We start from the raw sequence: 20115 nt of genomic DNA, 5'->3' as shown, positions 1-20115 counted from the left end.
GCTGCGGGTCTGCTCCGCGCTTCGAAGCGAAGCGGGGCGGGCGTCGGCCCCGCCGCGGCCGCCCGCTCGGAGGGGAGACGGCGAGGTGCACTCCGGGCCGGGCCGGAGGGTCCCAGGGCAGTGCGCGCCGGGACGCACCGCCCTCGCCCCTGCGGTGGGAATGGGTGGTTCGCAGACAGGGCGGGTGGCCGGCAGCGTCGGTCCCGGCACCATCAGCGCTCCGGCCGCTCCTTCCCGGCGGGGCCCGAGCGGAGCCGGGCGCGGGTAGGTGCGGAGGCCGCCCCCTGGGAGAAACTCATCGCGGAGGCCCTGGGTGCTCGGAGCCGGAGCGGATATTGTTCTGGCAGCGGCAGTCGAGAGTGTTAATGTAGGCTGGCTGGAGTGAAAAGAGGCAAACATTTCCGTTTGTGCCCTCCTGCCTCTCTCAGCACCGGCTGTCAGTACCCGGGCTTGTTATCCGTACAAGGTATCAGTTTGTTTGGCTGAGCTCAGCAAGGTTTTCTTCTCCGAGCAGAACTATAATTGCTATAATTCTACTGTATCATTTGGATCATTGCAGTATTGTTGTTTTCTCTCTCTCGTTCTCTCCCTGTAACACTGCAATAACGCGCTCCAGTGTTAAATTAGCAGGTTGCAGGGGGAAGGGAAGAAAAGAAGGCGAGGGAGAGACCATAAATGACTAAAAGTTTGTTTAAAAAATAAATAGAAAACCAAAGTGACTTGGCAGAGGCGAGCTCGCATCTCAAAACATTTTTGCCTAAGAACGGGAGTACTGCGAACCGGCGCTCCCCCCGGCAGGGCCTGCCTGGGCGCCGTAAGCGGGGCAGAGGAGGCCCCCCGGCCAGACCCGGGCACAGAGGGGCGAGGGACCGGGGCGAGAAAGGAGTGAAAACCAGTTGCAGGCGGCTGGAAGGCCGCAGCAGGGCTCCCTGCGCTCCGCCCGTCCCCGACAGCCTCCAGCTCCCGCTCGCCTCAGCCCCGGCTCACACCGCCGGCAGCCACCGCAGGGTCTCGGTGCTGGTGGAGCCCTCGCAGATGCCGCGCCGAAGGTGCCCCGTGCCCTCCGGCTGTCTCCTGTGCCCCGGCGGGTTCGGGTCCCCCCATCTCGGGCAGGCAGCGCGGCAGCTCTGCCCGTCCCGGCTCCGCCACTCGCAGTGTCGCGGCTCGCCCGCGCCGGCTTGGCCGGCACCCGGCACGACAGCGAAGCGAAGGCAGATGCAGGCCGGCCTCCCCGGCTGCCGGAGCGCCGCTCCCGGCCCCGTCGTACCCGCGGCTCCGCGTAGCTTTTCCCGGGCAAGCCCCGGCAGGGAAGCCCGGTGGGAAAGCCCCGGTGGAGCCGCACGGCACGGCCGGGGCGAGAGCAAGAGGCAGCAGCCTCTCTGCTCGCCGAGCTTCGCCAAGGGCACCCCTGAGTCTTCCTGTCTTTTTTTGTTGTTGTTTCTTGGTTGGTTTGGGATTTGGGGTGGATCTTTTTTAGTTACTGGGTTAATGAATTAATTGCCACTCGTGCCGGGGATGGCGAAAGCTCCCTAGAGCTGAGCACCGATGGCAAACAGCAGTTTTGCGTACCCGGGCCAGGGGCACCCCGCAAAGCCGGGCCCGGCTGGGGCCGCGCCTCTGTGGATCGCGGAGCCCGCCGGCCGCGCACGTCGGGGCGCTTCCCGCTGGCATCGCCCCGGCCTGCGGATCAGGGGGAAACGAGGAGGGATGAATGAGGGGCAGGAGCCCTACGGGACCCCGTTCCCAGGGAGGGGACGGCTCTGGGTATAACGTTTGTCCCCGCGCGGCACGGACGGACACGCACCTTTAGAGCTTGGAAGTGCGTGCGTGTGCGCACACGGGCGTGGACACAGCCAGAGCGGCGTTCTGCCCACGCCAGCACGGACACACGCACGCACTTGCTTATCTTTTCTCTTAATTGTCTCTGGTTAATTAGGAGACGTCAGTTCCGCACGGGAATTGTGGCATGAGCAGGGAAAATGGGGCTGTCTCCTCTTCGGTGCTCGGGGCTGGGCATCACCGGAGCAAGCGAACGGGTCATTTGCGGTGACTGGGAGCAGTTTCTCCGACGTGTTTGTGCTTGCGGGAATCCAGGATCAGGCGCGCACATGTGAGCGGGGGACAGGCAGCTGTACCGTGCCCATCAAAATTGTGCCCGAACTGACCAGATAGGGAGCCTGAACTTGTGACCGCCTAACAGGGAAGGGGAAAGGAGAGAGCGTTAAAAAACCGTCAGAGGTCTTCCGGCCCCGAAGCGGCGTGGAAAGCGCCGGCGGAGAGGAGATGTGTATGGGGAGAAAGAAGGAGGCTGTCAGGGCAGGGAGGGGGCTGCCGGACAGCACCGCAGCGGGCTGCGCGCCTTGCCCTGCCCGGGGGAAGCTCTTCCGTGCTCCCGCACTCCGCCGGGTCGGGCCCCGCCGTGCCGCCGCCACCGCAGGCGCTGCCCCGGTGCTGTCACAGAGAGCCCCGAGCGCGGACCCGGCATTTCAAACACGGGCGGCGAGCGCGGCGAGCGCGCGGCCCTGCGCAGCTCCGCGCCGGGCGGGCGGGCGGGAGCTGCCCGGGGGAAAACACGGCGCGGATCCCCCGGCGCCGCCCACGCCATCCCGCTCGGGAATCGCCGGGGGCCAGGGAAGGGGCGGGCGGGGAGCGGGCCGCCGTCGGGGCGAGGGGGTGGTGACGGGGCAAGGCGTGCCACGGGGGCTCCGCCGCCGCCCATCCCGGCCGCCCCCGACGGCTCCCCCGAGCGGGTCCCCGGCGGCTGCCTCCCCCACGGAGCGGGGGCGGAGCGCGGCGGGAGGGGTGGGGCGGGGCGGGGGGGGGGGCAGCGCGGTGACTCGGGGCGGGCGCCGATCCGGGACGGTCCGAGCCGGGCTTTGCCGGGCGCCGTCTGTCGGCGGCCGCCCGGCCTCCGGCGGGAGCCAATCAGGGGGCGGCTGCCCGCACGTGGAGCCGAGGGGACTCAAGAGCGCCGCGGCCGCCGCTCACTCCCCCCGTGACGGGCGTCCCGGCGGCACCGGGCAGCGCCGCGGGGGCGTCCGCGCCGCCGCTCCCGCCCCGGCCCCACGGCTCGGCCCCGCCGCCGCCGTCATGAGCGGCCCCTACCCGGAGGAGAGCTGCGCCGAGCGCCCTGAGTGCAAAAGTAAATCGCCAACTTTGCTGTCCTCCTACTGCATCGACAGCATCCTGGGCCGGCGGAGTCCCTGCAAGGTGCGGCTGCTCGGTACCGCGCCCACCCTGCCCGCCATCGCCGCCCGCCCCGACACCGACAAGGCCGCGCAAGGTAAGCCCCGCCGTCCCATCCCGCTCGTCCCGTCCCGTTTCTCCGGCGTCGGGCAGGGCCGGCTGTGTGTCCCTCGTTCCCTGCACAGCCCGCGGCTCGGCCCCGGCCCCGCTCCCCGTCCGCACCCACGGCCGGGCGCCGCCTCGGAACTGCGGCCGCCGTTATTCCGTTACCGTGCTCGTTAGCGGCTGCTGTGCTGCCAGGAAGCGCGGCCGGAGCCGTGCCCGGAATTCGTCACAATTCTTTCCCTGGGGGTCGGATACCCAGTACCGAGCTCTTTAGGCTGCTCTTACTTTCGATATAGGTGTAATTTTAACGCCAAAATAAACCGGTACGAGATGCGATCTGTACGGGGAAAGCCTCGCCCGTTCGCATTAAACCTGTAACGGGTCTGGGCGAGCGAGCTGGGGCCGCGCCCGGCAGCAGCCAGGGCGGTGATAACGGGGCGCCGGCAGCCGCCGCCCCCAGCCCCAAGTTGGGAGCAGCCCCCTCCGGAGCCGCGGAGAGCCCGGCTGGGCAGCTCTCATGGGCGGCCTCGCTCCCGCGTTTCCCGGCGTACACCGGCGGGCGGGATTCTTGCCTCCAAAACCAAAACCAGACTTGGGGAGGAGGGGAAGACGATAGGAGGGGAGAACAAAACAAAAAAAAAGCCAGCGGAGGAATGCCGGGCGGGCGCAGTAGGACCAGCGCTGCCCCGCCGTGTGGGATGGGGTCCGGCGCTGGCCCCTGTCGGAGAGCTGCCGGCGTAGGCCCGGGTCTGCCGGAGCCCCTGCAGCTTGTCCCGGCCCTGAGCGGGGCGCTGGGCCGGGCTCAGCAGCCGGGAGGAATCTCTTCCCAGGCCGGCAGCAGCGGCGCGGGCAGGGACCAGCCTGAGGGACGAGGCAGGGGGTCTTGTCTCGGTACGTGGTGGAAAATGGTGCACGAAGGAGGGCTGTGAGACTGAGCTCTTGCCCTGGGCTGTATTCGCGAAGATCCTTCTGACCGTGTCTCTCCTTCTCTCTTAATTTCTTTCTTTCCTCCGCACCCTTCTCCCCGCCACGCCTGCCCGCTCCTTCGACTGCTGCGGCCGTCCACGCCACTTTCATGGCTCAGGGTCCCCTAAGGGCAGCCCCCCCTTCGAGCCGGCCGAGCTGCACCTTCCCCCCAAACTGCGCCGGCTCTACGGGCCGGGCGGGGGCCGGCTGCTGCCGCCGCGGGCGGCGGGGCCGCGGGGGGACCGGCCGGAGGGGCGACCGGAGGGGGGCGCGGGCCCCGTGCCCGCTGCCGCCCCGTGGGACACGCTGAAGATCAGCCAGGCGCCCCAGGTCAGCATCAGCCGCAGCAAAAGCTACCGCGAAAACGCGCCCTTCGTGGCGCCGCCGCCCGCCCGGGACGAGCTGGGCAGCCCCGCCGCGCACGTCGAGGAGCGGCCGGGCCCTGCCGCGCCGGCCGCCGAGGAAGAAGAGGAGGAAGAGGACGAAGAGATGCTGGAGGAGGAGGAGGACGAGGAGGAAGAGGAGCTGGAGGACGACGAGGAGGAGGAGCTGCTGGGCGAGGACGGCGGGGGGCTCTTGAAGGATGCCCGCCGGGGCGCCGCCGCGGCCCCCGGGGCGGAGGGCGGGGATCTGTCCCCCAAGGAGGAGCTGCTGCTGCACCCCGAGGACGGCGAGGGCAAGGACGGCGAGGAGAGTGTCTGCCTCTCGGCCGGCAGCGACTCCGAGGAGGGGCTGCTCAAGAGGAAGCAGCGCCGCTACCGTACCACCTTTACTAGCTACCAGCTGGAGGAGCTGGAGAGGGCCTTCCAGAAAACCCACTACCCCGACGTCTTCACCAGGTACGGGCGCCGGGACCCCGGCCGAGCGCGGAGTGAGCGAACCCCGGGGGGATGGGACGGGGCCTCGGTGTGCTGCACCCCCGCCTCCAAACCGCCCCCGGAGGTGAATCCTGCCTCGGGCACCCCCGGGCTGGGAGGAGACGGGGAACAGGGCCGGACTCAGCGGGGACCCAGGGCCGGCAGAGCCCGGGCAGGCCCGCCTGAAGGCCGCCGCTGGGGGCTATTTTTACGAGCTGCCTACCCCTCCTCTCACCGCGGCCGCGCCGGGATCGGTTACACGCTCCTCGTGGGCTGGAGCCGGGCCCGGGGAAGCCCCGGCAGCAGCAGAGATCAAAGCGCCGCTGCCTAAAAATACCGGCCCGGCACGTCGGGGCCTCTCGCTGCCCGGAGTTGCCCCCAGAGAGCCCAGCGGGGCCCGGCCCGGCTCCGTCCGCACTTTCGGGGGCAATTTCCCGTTGAAAATGGGAGCTTGGTGGTGGGTCTGGCCAGCGGCTCCTCTGAGGGAAGTGCAGGCAGGGAGGCAAAGCCGCCAGCCCTCTCCCCGCGCTGACCGAAAATTGCAGCTCCCCCCTCCCGCCTTAAGGCCAGATGGGGGTTGAGTCCCCAAAGTCGCACTTTTCGATCACGAAGACCCTCCCGGTTTCTCGTTTGTTTTGCCCGGGCAGTGCGGGGGCGAGGAGGGCGTTGGAACAGGAGTGTTCACTGGGTATTTTTTTCCCTGGACCTCGGAGCCGCGCATCGCCCGCAGGGCTCACCTCGGGGCGCCGCCTGGCACCGGCCCCGGGAGCGGCTGCCCGGGCTGTGTATGAGCATACCGCGCTTTTTTCGTTGGTGTTTTTTTACGGCTTTGGGTTTTGCTCCAGGGCTTTTCATGCCCGGAGGGCGCGGGGCTCCGGCCGCGGCAGGGTCCCGGTTATGCTGGGAATGGTCCTCTCTGGGACACGGAGCTGATGAGCGATTGTCCAGTGCCACACTGTTTTCCGATTTGCCCTAATTGTGGCAATGTGAACCTCCGTGTGGAGCTGCCCGGCTGCCGTGCCTACACGGCAGCTGCAGCTGGGACCCGCCGAATTTGGGGAGCGGCGGGGAGGGGATGCCAAATCCCGAGAGTCCCGAGAGGTGCCCAGCTCGGCGGCCCGGAGCCGGGCCGAGGGCAGCGACAGGCGGTGTCCGCCTGCGGCCCGGCCCCGCTCTCCTCGGGCACCGGGATTTCGGGTGCGGGAGACTCGAGGTGCCACGGGCTGACGGCGGCGTCTGTGTCTCCCCCAGGGAGGAGCTGGCCATGAGGCTCGATCTGACAGAAGCCCGAGTGCAGGTGAGTGGCAGCGGCGGGACCGGGACCGGCGCGTCCCTCGGCGGCGCCCGGGGGAAGGGTGGCCCCGCCTGGGCCGAGCCATCGGCTGGCGAATCCCCGTGTGATTAAAACTCAGGGCCCCCACGGGGCTTCGGTTCTTAGAAACCCGCTCGGCCGCAAGTCGGGTATTTGGCTGCCATCAAATCTCCAATCGGGCTTCATAAAAGCCCACTTAGTGCTAGAACAAACAGGGCCATTTGAAGGCGAAATGTTGTTTGATTTCCTCTCCGCCTGCACAAGGAGCTGGCTAATGCTATTTGATTTCCCATTTTTGATAGCAATAAGCCTGCATTGATCTAATAGTGAGTGAGTGCAATGCTATTAAAGGTGTTTGCCGCCCCATACCAGAGTGCATTTCCCAACCCGGGTCTCATAACCAAAGAGACGATAAACATTGGGATGCCCTGATTGCCAACAGAAAACAGATGTCTCTGGGTTTGAAGCTGAGCAAATCACTTTACAGTTAAAATCGGGCGCTGATAAAGCATAATAAATTCCATATGGCTCATTTAATACACAACAGCTTCTTGCATTAGAGGGGCTAATGATGAGATTTGTCCCCTCCTTTCTGTTGACACATTTCTCCATTGTCAAACAGAGATGTGACAGCAAATCAGTATTTTCAGCTCAGGGGAACAAGTCGTGGGAAAGTTAAATAACTTTTTTAAAAGAAAGACACCCCCTTTCTCTCTCCTCTATTCATGGCAGAAGATGTAATTAAGTGAATATGAATTATGAGAGTCCCTTCGTTTACCTTTGGGTGTACTCAGACTTATTAATTCAATAAGGGGGAATTGTAGCGAGGACAGCTTGCTAATTGAGTTTTAGCGGGGAGAGACGCTCCCTCCGTGCCAGGCTGTTGCCTTCCCCACGAACACAATGCCTCTTCCTCGTGGGTATCCAGAGAGGCGTGCGTGGAGATCAATTCCCACTGAACAACTGTACAGAGAGACCCGCAGCGCTGCTGCCTTTCTGCCTTCCCAGAAAGAAGGGTCTCATGCTGAGCTCACAAAGCCGAGCATAACGGGAAAAACTCTGCCCCCACCTCAAAAGATTTACAAACGTCTGCCTCTCTCAAAGTCTCTGTCCTTAGGTGCGTTTGATGGCCTCACACTTGGTTATTAAGGGATTTTTTTTCCTTTGAAATACGGTTTATTTTCCTCTACCTCTCTCCTGCTTAAAGCCGTTTTATCTCACGATTTTTGCTTAATGGGAGGGGTAAAAGAGAGAAAGGATGGCAGTGCCATGGCATCCTAACTAACTTTTATAAAATAGATCTTAAAAGGGCAGCCTTGAAATCTATATTTGCTGCTTTGGTTGCCTCACAAATTATTTCTTCGTTTCAGACGTCAGTGAAATTACGATTTTTTCCCCCCTTTCTTTAAATCTGAAGGGAAAAAAAAAGTCGACGATCCCTAAACGATATAATTTGTAAATATGTCCTTTAACGAAAAAAAAAAAAAGTCGCGGTGTGGGTGTGAGTACAGAATAATTCACGCATAGTACCCCTGGGAAATTGTATTGCCGCTGTTCCGGAGCAGCGAAAGCGCTGCGGGAGCCGCCTCCCGCGCCGACAGCTGCCCGCACGGCCGACCTGCCGCAAACGTGTGCGGGGGGGTTGAACTGCTGCGCCCTCCGGGAGCCAGGGCCCGCGACGGGGCCGGGGGTGTCACCGAAAGCCGCGTGTCGGCCCCCGGCGTGGGTCGGCACAATCCGGGCTCAGCGCGGCCCCGACACACGTGGCCACCCTTTTGGGGTGATCCCGCTTCGGGGGCGGCGGAGGAGCGGTCGCCGTCGGGCCGGTGCGGGGCTCCTGCGGGGCTCGCCCCTCCGAGGGCGCGGGCAGGCGTATTAAAACCGGTTTTTCTTTTGGCTTTCAGGTATGGTTCCAGAACCGTAGGGCTAAGTGGCGGAAGAGGGAAAAGGCTGGGGCTCAGACACACCCCCCAGGTTTGCCTTTCCCTGGTCCCCTGTCAGCAACTCACCCCCTCAGTCCATACCTTGATGCTAGTCCTTTCCCTCCTCATCACCCAGCTCTAGACTCCGCCTGGACCGCCGCCGCCGCCGCGGCCGCCGCCTTCCCCAGCCTGCCGCCGCCGCCCCCCGGCTCCGCGGCGCTGCCCCCCGGCGGGACCCCGCTCGGCCTCGGCACCTTCCTAGGCGCGGCCGTGTTCCGCCACCCCGCCTTCATCAGCCCCGCCTTCGGCAGGTACCGCCCGCCCACGCGCGACCGGCACCGGGGGAGGGCGGCCTGGGGCGGAGGGCGCCGGGAATCGCTTGTGGGGCCGCGCGCGCGGAGGGATCGCGGCCCCACGCGGGACCCCCGCGCGCGGCCGCCCCGGTGTTCAAACTTGGAGCGCCTCGCAGCCCGCGCCGATTGGGCGCCGCGAGGGTCACGTGCTGGAGTCGAGGCCGCTGATTGGGCGGGAGCAGCCCCCACGCCCGCCCCCCGCGCGGCCGCCGGTTCCCCGTGGGGGCGGCCGGGCCGCGGCGGTCGCGGGAGCCCGGACTGGGCAGGGTCCCCGATGCACAGGCCCGCGGAAAGCGGTGCTCCCACGCAGAAACTAAACGCTCGCGTGGGCTGCCCTGTGTGCACGCGTGGCCTCTGCTTTGCTCGGGGCGGGGGTTGCTGGTATTTGGCCATTCGTCGTGAACAGAAGCCGTGAGCCACTCCGGCCGCGTGGAGTCCGTCATGGACAGTTTTTTTTAGCCTCGAGCACGAGTGGGGCTGAGCAGCTTCCACAGGTTCGTGTCGGGACGAGCTCCCGCGGGAGCCGTGCTCCGTCCTCACGCTTCTCCAGGCGGAGAGTCCGCGGGCGAAGTGCGGGAAGCGCCGGGCGGCTCCGGCAGCGCTGCTCGCGGAGCCGGGGCAGGCGGAGGGTGGACAGGTCCGGGGAACGGGGGGAGCGAGCGCTGCCTGCCCACGACCGGGGGGCTCCCCCCGCGCATCCCCCTCCCCGCCGCCTGCACTATGGCAAGTCGGGAAGGACCAGGCTCAGCGATTTTTCCTCCCTTTTATTTTTCCCCCCTAAAAAACATCTTCTGCGGGTCCGGCGTCGGGTATTTCCAGCCCCTCGCGTCCGCGCTTGGAGGGAAGGAGGCGACCGGGGCCGTGGGTAGCCGGCGGTCCCCGGCGCGCCGGTGACGGCCGTCTCTGCTTCCCTTGCAGGCTCTTTTCCACCATGTCCCCTCTGGGCAGCGCCTCCAGCGCCGCGGCCCTGCTGCGGCAGCCGGCGCCGGCCGCCGAGGGCGCGGTGGGCTCGGCGGGGCTGGGGGACCCTGCCAGCGCCGCCGCCGACCGGCGGGCATCCAGCATCGCCGCCCTGCGGCTGAAGGCCAAGGAACACGCCGCCCAGCTCACCCAGCTCAACATCCTCCCGGGGAACAGCACGGGGAAAGAGGTGTGCTAAGGCACGGCTGCCGTCCGCGGGGTGCGGGTTAGGTTTTTTTAGGGGGGAGAGAAAAAAGAGAGAGGGAGAAAAGAGGGGAGAAAATACGCGAATCAATAAAGGTCACCTCAGACAGCATGAATCAAGACCAAACGGGGGGAAAAATAATAATGATTTTAAAAAGAAAGAGGACCAGCAGCTGAGACTGTAGTAGGTTCTCAAGTTAGGAACGTGGAGAAAGAGAGTGCCTCTCGCATCAGCCCTCACACGAGTGAAACGACACTTAAAACCTCCTGAATAAGTAACTCCTTGGCTGGTACATTTCTGAGATGTACAACGTGTCCATTTCCTCCGTGAACATTACGGGGGAGGGGGGCAAGAAAAGTGGCGGGGGAAAAAAAAAAAAAGAGAAAAGAAAAAAAAAGCCCTAATAAAAGTTACTATATATTAGCGTTTCGTACACTAAGTATTTTTCCTTCTGTTTATCTGGCAAGAAAAAAAAAAAAAAAAAAAGAAAGAAATAGAATTGTAATTAAGAAAGAGAAAAAAAAAAACAATAGAGAAGCTAAGAGAGGGGGAAAGCTACCCACATCTTCTTAAAATAACATCCTAGGATGTTAAGTTGGTCTGTTAGAAGCGCTGGAGAACTATTTTACATGTTGCAATGAGCTGCATATGCTAACCAAGGATGCTGCCAGTGCAGACTGAAAGTAAATTTGATGCTGTAAGATAACCAGTGCACTTAGGGGAAAGGGTATATCTTTTTTCTTGTTATATTCTTTATCACTACACCAACCAAGGTTTTTATATCAAACCAAAGGGAAATACACTGCTAGAATATGGACTGTTTAAGTCACTAAACTGTGATTATTGATTCTGTACATACCATTGTTATAAAAAAGAACAGAGCTTTGTATATTTGAAATGTTATAAAACAATTGCACTCAGTGTAGTGTTGTAAAAGTTTGTCATTCTGTAGATTCTTACTGTGTTGTAGATATAATAGGGTTCCTAGACAAATATTTATGTACAAACTCTTTATTTAACTTATTAACTGTAGAGGTTTCTGAAACCCTCAAGAGGCGATGGTACAGTACTTTTTCGTGTAATGTCGTTATTGTTAACACTTTTCCTTGCTATCCGGTGGAGAAGTGCCACGTTCAGAAAATAAACAAAAATATATGTTTAACAAAAAAAAAAAAAAAAAAAGAAAAAAAAAAAGGAACAAAAGAAAAAGCAAAAAGCCCAGTCCTTGCGGGGGCTGCGGGGCCACCTGTGCCGCGCTGCGGGCGCCCGGGGCCGGGGGCGGCCGGGGCTGAGCCCCGCCAACCTCAGCGCCGGGGACCGCCCCGCGGGGGCTGGGTGGGCGCGGGTCGCTCGGCTGGGGCGGCGGCCAGAGCTCGGGCGGGGGGAAGCGAGGTGCCGGCAGCCCCGTTTGCGAGGGGATTTGCGGATCGCGAGGTCGGGTGGGGCACCTGCGGCCGTACCTGCCCGCTCTCTGTCGAGGGCACCGTGGCGTGTCCCCCCTGCTCCCCACCGCGGGGTGCTCTGGGGTCGTCTCTTGGTGCCAGCTCCCACACCGCGGGAAGCCGCCCCACGCTCCCCCGGCACTCGCCGGACGGGGACGGGGCAGCCCCAAACTCCGCCGCTGCCGAAAGTCGGGGGCGGGGGAGAAAAACAGGAATTTTGGGGAACGCTTGACGGCCCCCGCACCTTTGGGGTCACAAAAGTTTCTCTGCGCCTGCCCCTTCGTTCTCCTCGAGGTGAACTTCCTTTTTTTCCCTGTTCCTTTAACACCCCCCGGGTGGTTTTTTCCTCGTCTTTTTTCTTTTTATTTTTCTTTTTTTCTTTTTTCTTCCTTTTTTATTTACTTGTTTTTTGGACGCAGCGTTTCCGTCTGCCTCTTCCACGGAGCAGGGACCGAAATGCGGGAAGCCCCCCGGCCGCACTCCCCGCGGCCCTTCCCCGGCCGTGATGACTCCTGGTCTCCCCCAACCAAGCCCCGGACCCGACGGCAGCGGCCGTGGGGCCGGACGGGCCGTCGGAGCGCTGGTGTGTGGGGGACTTTTTTGGGGTGATTTGGTCTAATCTCGGCAGCGCTCCACAAAGGCGGGCAGGGGCCAGAGAAGAGCCCATGGGCACACCGAGGGGGCCCAACCCGGCCCGGCAGGCTGCTCCGCGGGGCGACCCCGGCTCCGGGAGCCACCGGCCGGGAAGCGCCGCTGGAGCGAGCATCGCGCGTGGGAGCCCGCTGCGACCCTTCCCCGCAGCTCCCCCCTCCGCCCACGGCATTTCACATCCCACACCCACAACCCCGCCCGCCCCCAGCCGTATTTTTGAGTTCTAAACACCCACCATAGGCGCGAAAAAAAATTTATCGGAAAAATAAGGCTTGTTCCCTGGACGTTATTAACAGTGCAGCCTGAAATATACATTTTTGCCTTAAAGAAAAGGGAATCATTATCAAGCCATTAGGCATTAAGAAATGTCATTCAGTCATTTTTATTCATTCTGCTGAAATCTTCGTAAAAGCCCGAATCATACTTCTGCAAGCAGCAATTTTGTTAATCCAGGGGGTTATTACTCTGGTCCCTTATTAGGATCTATACTGCTGCCAAGCAATCCTATAACCTTCTCAAAAGAAGTTTACCTCCGTGTTATAAAACCAGTAGTGGTATTTATACTGTGCAATAATTAGTGTATTACCTGAATCCACTAACAGGTTCATTTTATCTCCGCACAAAACCCCTAGTCTGCTTATAGAAAGCTTGTGCCTCCTTTGGTGCTGTTAAAGTGGTGAAAGAGTGAATGAAGGCTGGTAGCACTTTCTCCTTTCGCCGTGCCTTAATTCCCATCTCTTTTTGCTCTCATCCAATTAGTGCAGTGTATTAAGCGGTTTATCATCTCATAGTCAGCTATTGAGAGAAACAAGGCGAACACTTTGCAATAGAGCCTGCTCTCCTTTGACACCCTCAGGTACTTACATATTCCACTGTGCTATGAATAATAGAGGAAGAATAGAGCGCTAATTCCCTCATCAAAGAATGCCTTGTCTGCTGCTTTGCTCAACAACACCATTCTGATCAAAAGAAAAGCAATAAAGCTTAGCATAACAAAACGAAACCTACTTATTAGCTTAGTGGTTAAATTAATGCAGAGCCGCTGCTATTCAAAACCAAGGTTTGAAAACAGCCTCCAACAACCTGATAATGCTGCCTTCGGGATGAAGGAATTTTAATCTGAAATTTGAAGCTGGCACAGATGAGTTAATCTATTAAACTGCTATAAGGAGGGTGCGGGAGAACTATTCAATTAAGGCACATTTAAGGTGCTCTGCAGAAGACGGGGATGGATTCGAAGGGGAAGATGTGCTCCGCTTCGGCCTTAGAAAACTGCCTTTGGCGGCGAAAAGAGGGATTTTGGCACAGCAGTAACCGTGTTTGTGGATGGGAATTGTTTTTCATATCGCATATGTCATCAGCGAAACCTGGCCACCGGTTCCCCATATCAACACTCCTCTTCCCCAACTGCAAATAAATACAAATAAACACAAACCTTAATTTTAACAGCACGGGGTGGGGGAGGGGGATACGAGGAGGGAAAGGAAGGGAAGGCGATTCAGGCCAGACCAGCCTCAGAACGCAAACCTCCAAACTTCAGTGTTTCCCAAATTATTTACAGCGCAGCATTTACCAGCTCCATTTAATATTAAATGCTATAAAGATGATTTTGCGTTTCCCAGCCTTTCTGCGGGGCCAAGACGAGGCATGATGCCCAGAGCTGATTAGAGAGGGAGAGGGGAGGGGAAAAAAAAATCCGGTTTACTCCTTGCCAAGACTTCAGCTCTGATCTGACCAGCTTTGCTGAGAGGAATCAAAAAAAGCCTCCATTCGGGGTAAAAGCCCTCATTTCCCATCCCCTACCACCCTGGACTGTGGCTGGCCAGGGTGGTGGGGGCTCTGTGGATCTGCCACTCACAGCTCCTCCACCTCGGTGTGTGGGGGAACAGCCCCTCGCAGGGCCACTCTGTGCTGCTGCACCCTACACAGTCATTCCACAACACTCTCATTTAATCTAAACATCCCTAAACTTGCAAATTAACAGGCTCTTCAGCTGTAATTATACAGATACATACAAGTGCCACAGGGTCAGGTTATGCCATATCTATCCATTTTATTTGTATACCTAATGTTTGGAGGAGAAGGTCACACTTTTTCACTTTCCTAAGGCATTCTACCCAGTTAATATCAGTAATATCTTCATAATCCTAATTGGGCCACACACAAAAAAATCTAAAAATCCCTGTGTGAATTTACAAGAAACCAGGATCTCTTGAAGTTCTGTAACTTCAGTATGTCATCTTGGCAGCAACATCTTCTTTCCAAGAGGAGACTCCAAATAAAGTCTGTTTTACAGTATTAACCCAACTAAACACATTGGGAAGGATTGATAGCTCACCAGGGTGGGACAACACCTGCATGATACCAGAGACTGAGTAGGTTCCATTTCTCACTGCAGTGATTCCATGTGAGTAGAAATGAAAGGATTTAGCTCCAAAAGTTGCTAGGAAGATGACTGTGTATCAGGCATATTCAAAGAGACACTACCCATACTGACAGACAGCCTCTTCCAAATGCCACTTTAGGGACAAATGAGTATCCTAAAATACTCTTAACACAAACAGACACGTTTCCTTACAGTGCCCAACATGTTCATGCTGATGCTCTTACTTTTTCTTCAAGCTCCCTTTGTTAATGGTTGCTCATCTTAAAAACAGACACACAAGCAATTCTGTAAGACCAGGAAAAGTCCACAGTAATATGACCTAGCATGGACTATTTTCAACCATCAGATCATAGAATCAAATTCTCTTTTACTAGAAAACTTTATTTTTTTCCTTCAAGTGTGAAAAAAACTTTACATTTTACACTGTTTAAAAGCAAATTTTTATAACCATACATTAATATATCACATTGCAAACTTAACGGTGAACATGAGTAAAACAATATTTTGTGTACAAAAGCATGTACACAAATTTCTTCTCTTGTCATATCTGCTTGTCGTTTTATCAGAAGTAAATGAAAAATACAATTTGTTTGTAAAAACTAAAACCTCCAACACAGTAATTATTACAGAACAGTAACTATGATTTGCTGCTTTCCATTCCCGTTATTGGTTACAATGTCATCCCAAAAATATTTCTCCCTATCGATTGCTTACTTTCAAATAATTTTCATGGAAAGAAATGAAACAGATTTGTATCCTCTGTGTGAAAAGGGTTTTGTTCATGTGCATTGTCTTTACATCCACACAGAAATTTTCAACGTGGCAAAATACTATGCTTAAAGATGCTTGGAAAGACTCCTAATAAAAAGATAGTCCCTATTTTTAGCACCTCCAGGTTTCAGTCTCTAATGAATTTCAAAGTAAAGCATCCCTACCTCTGTTCAGAAGGTAATAGGACATTGAAATGCATTTAGGTTTAGTATTGTTTTTAATTGGTATGTTTATGATCAGGAAGAAGATAAACTGTGAAAAGGCAAAACATTAGTGCTCCTACTGAGACCTCTACTAACCTCGCTTCCTGAGAGCACCTCTAGTAAATACCCTGGAGCAAAGTCTAGGATCACTTACATTCCAGCAACTCTCACTGGGAATTATCCAATTAAAGCAGCAATTCCCCCACCCCTTTTTCCCTCATAGGTCTAAATACACAACAAAATATATTGCAAAAATCAACTACTCCGTATTTTAATAACCCTGGTTTCTCAATGAAGAAAAGAAAGGAGGATAAAAACACCTTGAATACTTCATGTCCACGAGAATCATACATCCTGTTTTATCTCCCATTTTTCCTCCTCCAAAGAGACAAGATTATTAAAACATCATTGTACATACTGAAATAGAGTATTGCTGAAGAGATCATTACTGATAAACAAGGGACTAGGCTCCCTCCATTTTTAATCAATCACTGTCTTTCATTATTGGACTCTCCCACAGATCTTCCTATACTGATGGTGAAGAGTTTGCCAAGGTTCACTTCTGAGTAGCTACTCATGGACAGGCATTTGTCTACGGTGCTCTTCAGTCTTTTGTAGGCCTCAGAGACTTCTGGCCTGAGTGGCTTCTTCTTCAAATACTCTAGAAGAACAAAGGGGAAAAACCAAAAAACAGAGAGGGATTAAATGACCACAAAAAGACAGGATTTTTGCATTCATTAGGCTGTGAATCATGATATTTCAAAATGAGGTGAATGTCATAGTTAGCAAAAAACAAATTTGTGGCAAGCTCTCCCAAGTTCTGCTGCATTCCCTGCTTTTCCTGCACAAGCTGGTGAGGGGCCATGGTGAGCCTTGGCCATGGAGCCAAGGCTGAAGGTCCCTCAGCCCCACCAGTGTGGGTGCAGGGGCAAAACTGGCAAGAACCACCCCTGGTGCAATTTTGTCATCTCACTGGGTGAAATGGGGGTTCACTGAGTCACAGCAGAGAAAGTAAGCAATAGCTGGGCTGGCTCTGAAAGGATCTCATTTAAAATGGGCAGGTGCCTTAACTTAGAGTGAGAACTATCCAGAGTCCCCAGAGGTTGGAAGCAGGGAGAGATTCTGCCCCACAGTGGCTTCAGCAGTCAAGGAGACCACAATTCACATTCACTACATGTCCCTTGTCCCTGCTGTTAATACTGACACTGGTACAATCTGGGACAGACTTATCACCAGCCTTGTGTGCTCTCACGTGCACCTTATCTGCAGGATGGGAATCGCGATTCTCAGCATTAGAAGGAAAAGGGAAGTAGCACAAACAAGGGGAATTCCCTGCTACTTTACTCTAAAATGGAGAGAAGATGCCTGGTCTCTCAACCGGGAGATGGCAGGTTCACCGGATACATGAATGAACAGGCTCCCAAATGCTTGATCAAGAGATGTCTGGAGGACAAGACATTTACTCACCTGTACCTTTATGTGTCTGCAAGGTCATGTGCATGTGCATGAGTCTGCACATATTTCAGCAGCAAAGACCAAACTGTTTTATTTCTGCTGTGGTTTTTTTTGGTTAAGTTTTATGCCATTATAAAAAAAAAAAAATCCCAAGGGATTTTGTTTGGGTGATTGTCCAGCTTTTCCTTTACAAAAGCTGTGGACAAAGAATAACAGAGCAAAATATTCCACTATTCTATTATACAGCAATGCCAAGTGGATGCAGATCTGGTACAGTTGTGGTCCTACTTTCCAACCAACTCCACATTCTATGAACACCAGCTCCTACCCAGAAGCCTGTTCCTGCAGTTACACCTTGGAACACTGGATAGCACATACATTGCAAAACAAGGTGTCCTCCCAGGCAGCTTCCCCGCTTTTAAACTGGAGGGACTCCAGTAGAACTAGGAGAGCCCAGAGCAGGTACTTACAGGTCAAGATCTCAAGCCATTGAGGAGCAGGGTAAAGCCTGTGTCTTGTGAGCAACCAACACCATCATTCTATTCTCAATAGCTTTGCCTGAAAGCTGTTGCCTCATTTCTCCCTGACACCTTCTTGGCCCTCCTTGTCTTGGAACACTTAACAGAGAAGCCTCCATCCCCTCTCAAACAGCTTTTACTATGCAGCACAAGTTAAGATGAAAAAACAGTTGTCTCTAAAAACAACCAAGTTTATTTAAGAAAAGGTTTTGGGGGAGAGGGACACACTGGGTTTTTTGAGTCTCTCCATGTAAGGGACGAAATGACTCATTTTTGTGACTACTCACCTCTGTGATGTGACTGAGATGAAGGTGTCCCATCAAACACAGCTTCATCGCAGCAGCCAAGTCAAGGACTGCTACATGAGGAGATGGCAGGGATGGGAGGCACAGTGCCAGAAAAAGCTATTACAATTTTGAGGTTTGTGAATTTCTCCTCCCTGAGGATTTACAAATATTTCTGCAGAGCCTCAGATGTTTTAGTATGAGCTCAGCAGATTGTCGCTGGATACAATACAAACAGCAATGTCTTACTGAGCAATTGCCACCTGCTTAGGTTTTCCATGTTATTCACGAAGTTCCACTGAACTCAACTGCTTTGCATGTAGCTATCAACTCTTTAAAAATTAAACTAAAATTAAAATTAATGATGCCAGACTGAGTAACTGAATACACTGATTAAAAGCACTTTGATAAGCATCTTTCATGCATCATTGTGAAAAAGTTATGTATTGTGCTGTCATATTCAGTTTTGTGTCTGGGCAGTAAGCAAACAGAAGAAGATGCCTCGTTGAAGGTACCACATTTTTACTGTTACTCAGACAGTAATGACTTAAAGTCTATTAGCAGAATTGAATTTTCCTTAAACTACACCTCAAATACAATAAAAAAGTTGCTTATGAGAATCTGTTCATTAACAGGCTGAAGTCACTATGGCATAAACACATTTAACGATCCTGAAAATATTTCACTATAGGGTTAAATTAAACAAAACTTGAAAATTGTCTTAACCACATCCATAAAAACACCAATCCCACTTTGCCACAAATTGAACTCTAACTTGTTTATGTATTTGTAAGATTAATGATACAGTAAGTGGGTTCACATGCAACTGCTCATGTTAACCAAACCATGCTCTTTACACCAAGGAACTGTGGAAAATACCATCCTTGTACCTCCAAACTAGGCCAAAATAGTTTAAAGCTTCCTGGAGCTCAGGAGGGACCAAGGTAAAATACATCAATGCAAACAGCTGGAACATGTGAACAGCGCAGGAAGGCACGTTAATCATTAGAACATCAAGGCAAACAGCAAACCAGGGCTGAAAGTAGAGAACATACATACAGGCCCATGTACAGCTCCAATTCAGGCTTCAGGGCTTCAGCCATCCCACTAACAAAGCTCCCAGCTCCCCCCAACATTAAATCTAAACTCAAATTATACGCAATAACCTTTCTGACAGTATGCTTCAAACATTTCTTAGATGCAATTACCCTCGTAGAGGCAGGCAGGAAAGGGTGCACTGAAAAAAAAGGAGTAATATGAGGGGCCTCGTTGAAGTAATGAGGCCAATTTTAAGTTTCAATTATAAGAGAATGGGAGCCGGGAGCTCCGGGAGGAGAGGCAGGCAGGGCTGTGTCTGCAGCACCATGCATTTGAATGACACAAGTGCATCTGATGACTGGGGAGAAGAGATTTAAAGAACTGTAGTAATACAGAGCAGGGGAAGATGAGAGAGGACACAGCTCCTGATGTGTTTACCTCCTTTGCTGATGGGATATTGACTTTTCCCACCAGGTTGGTTAGAAAGGGGACTATTTACGCTGCCACACAGCAGAGTAAGAATGACAACCAGCATCACTCTGTGCTCCTCTGAGTAAAAGACAACTGTGACCGTTGCGTATCACACAGCCAGTCGATACCTTTGAGTTACCACACCATCCAACTTAGAGATGCATATAAGAGCTCCTACTTTCTTCCTAAATGAGAATTTAATCAATAACACACCTAAGGCCTTCTGAAAACTAAGTTATACAAACTGACTGAAATTGCCTTTCAGTACTCAGTCATGTTCTGAAGTAGTTCTATATCCATTATCACCCCATCATTGTTTTAGTAACATCCAAGTTCAGCGGCAATCAGTAATCTTTTAAGATGACCACTGCTGCAGAAGGTATACATGGCTATACATAATGAGATATATTTATACACATGCAGAACATACAAAAGACACTATCAGTACAAATATAAAAATTAAAAATACAGTTACTTTAATAGAAATAAAGAATATGTGCTTCTGACTGTATGCAATTAAAATTCAGGTACTGTATTTTCTACAGTTAGTAAATCACTGAGTCTGGTAAATATTACAGAATCATACCACCAAGCACGCAGGTAATCCCTCCTTCCACCTCTCAATGTAACTGCCCCCTCCTTCCCTTCACAAAGCACAGTCTGAACTTCTGGATGTTCCTGTCAAATTTAGCACCCCATCCAAGTCCTTGTTTAGCTACCTAGGTACATTTTTATATTATTAAGGTAAAAAAAAAAAATTAAATTTCAAAGGTTCCTGAAATCCATTTACCCAGTGCTGTTGTATAGATGTGGGAAGCAAGGATGGAGATATTTGGAGGTTATCTATACCTGACTGCATGTTTTCCATTCATTGCAATTTCTCTTAATTTCTACTAAAATGACACCGAGTAACCTGATAGCCAGGAGGAAGAACTTTAATTCTTGGACTCCTTAAGATGTGGCTCTGTAAAAGTCTTCTGTTTTTTTCCTTCTGACTGGACAACCAAACTGTGTCATACTATTAAACTCT

The 20115-nt window shown here is 54.4% G+C and overlaps 2 protein-coding genes across 7 annotated transcripts in view; one reads left to right on the top strand and one right to left on the bottom strand.

The window, feature by feature from the left end:
• Nucleotides 1-3002: 3002 nt before the first annotated feature.
• Nucleotides 3003-10935, top strand: ARX (aristaless related homeobox). Of its 2 annotated transcripts, XM_032100862.1 has the most exons (6): nt 3003-3283; nt 4376-5096; nt 6366-6411; nt 8331-8400; nt 8485-8659; nt 9620-10935. In XM_032100862.1, the coding sequence occupies exons 1-6, from the start codon at nt 3091-3093 to the stop codon at nt 9858-9860; spliced, it is 1446 nt and encodes a 481-aa protein (XP_031956753.1). In that variant the 5' UTR covers nt 3003-3090; the 3' UTR covers nt 9861-10935. The 2 variants fall into 2 exon arrangements, with proteins under 2 accessions (XP_031956753.1, XP_031956752.1); XM_032100861.1 differs by having other exon boundaries at nt 8331-8659.
• A 3137-nt stretch (nt 10936-14072) lies between these two features.
• The window catches only part of POLA1 (DNA polymerase alpha 1, catalytic subunit), a 188091-nt gene continuing 182048 nt past the window's right edge, over nt 14073-20115 (bottom strand). For 4 of the 5 annotated variants that reach the window (XM_032100857.1, XM_032100859.1, XM_032100858.1 and 1 more), the window contains one exon: nt 14074-15980. In XM_032100857.1, the coding sequence (XP_031956748.1) occupies nt 15808-15980 (173 nt within the window). In that variant the 3' untranslated portion in view covers nt 14074-15807. Of the gene's footprint in view, nt 15981-20115 lie in introns of all 5 variants that reach the window. The other variant, XM_032100856.1, reaches the window with a different exon arrangement.

Source organism: Corvus moneduloides, chromosome 2, assembly GCF_009650955.1.
Source record: "Corvus moneduloides isolate bCorMon1 chromosome 2, bCorMon1.pri, whole genome shotgun sequence".
NCBI lineage: Eukaryota > Metazoa > Chordata > Aves > Passeriformes > Corvidae > Corvus > Corvus moneduloides.
Note: the sequence above shows the minus strand (reverse complement) of the source record. Positions and strands in the feature narration are given on the sequence as shown.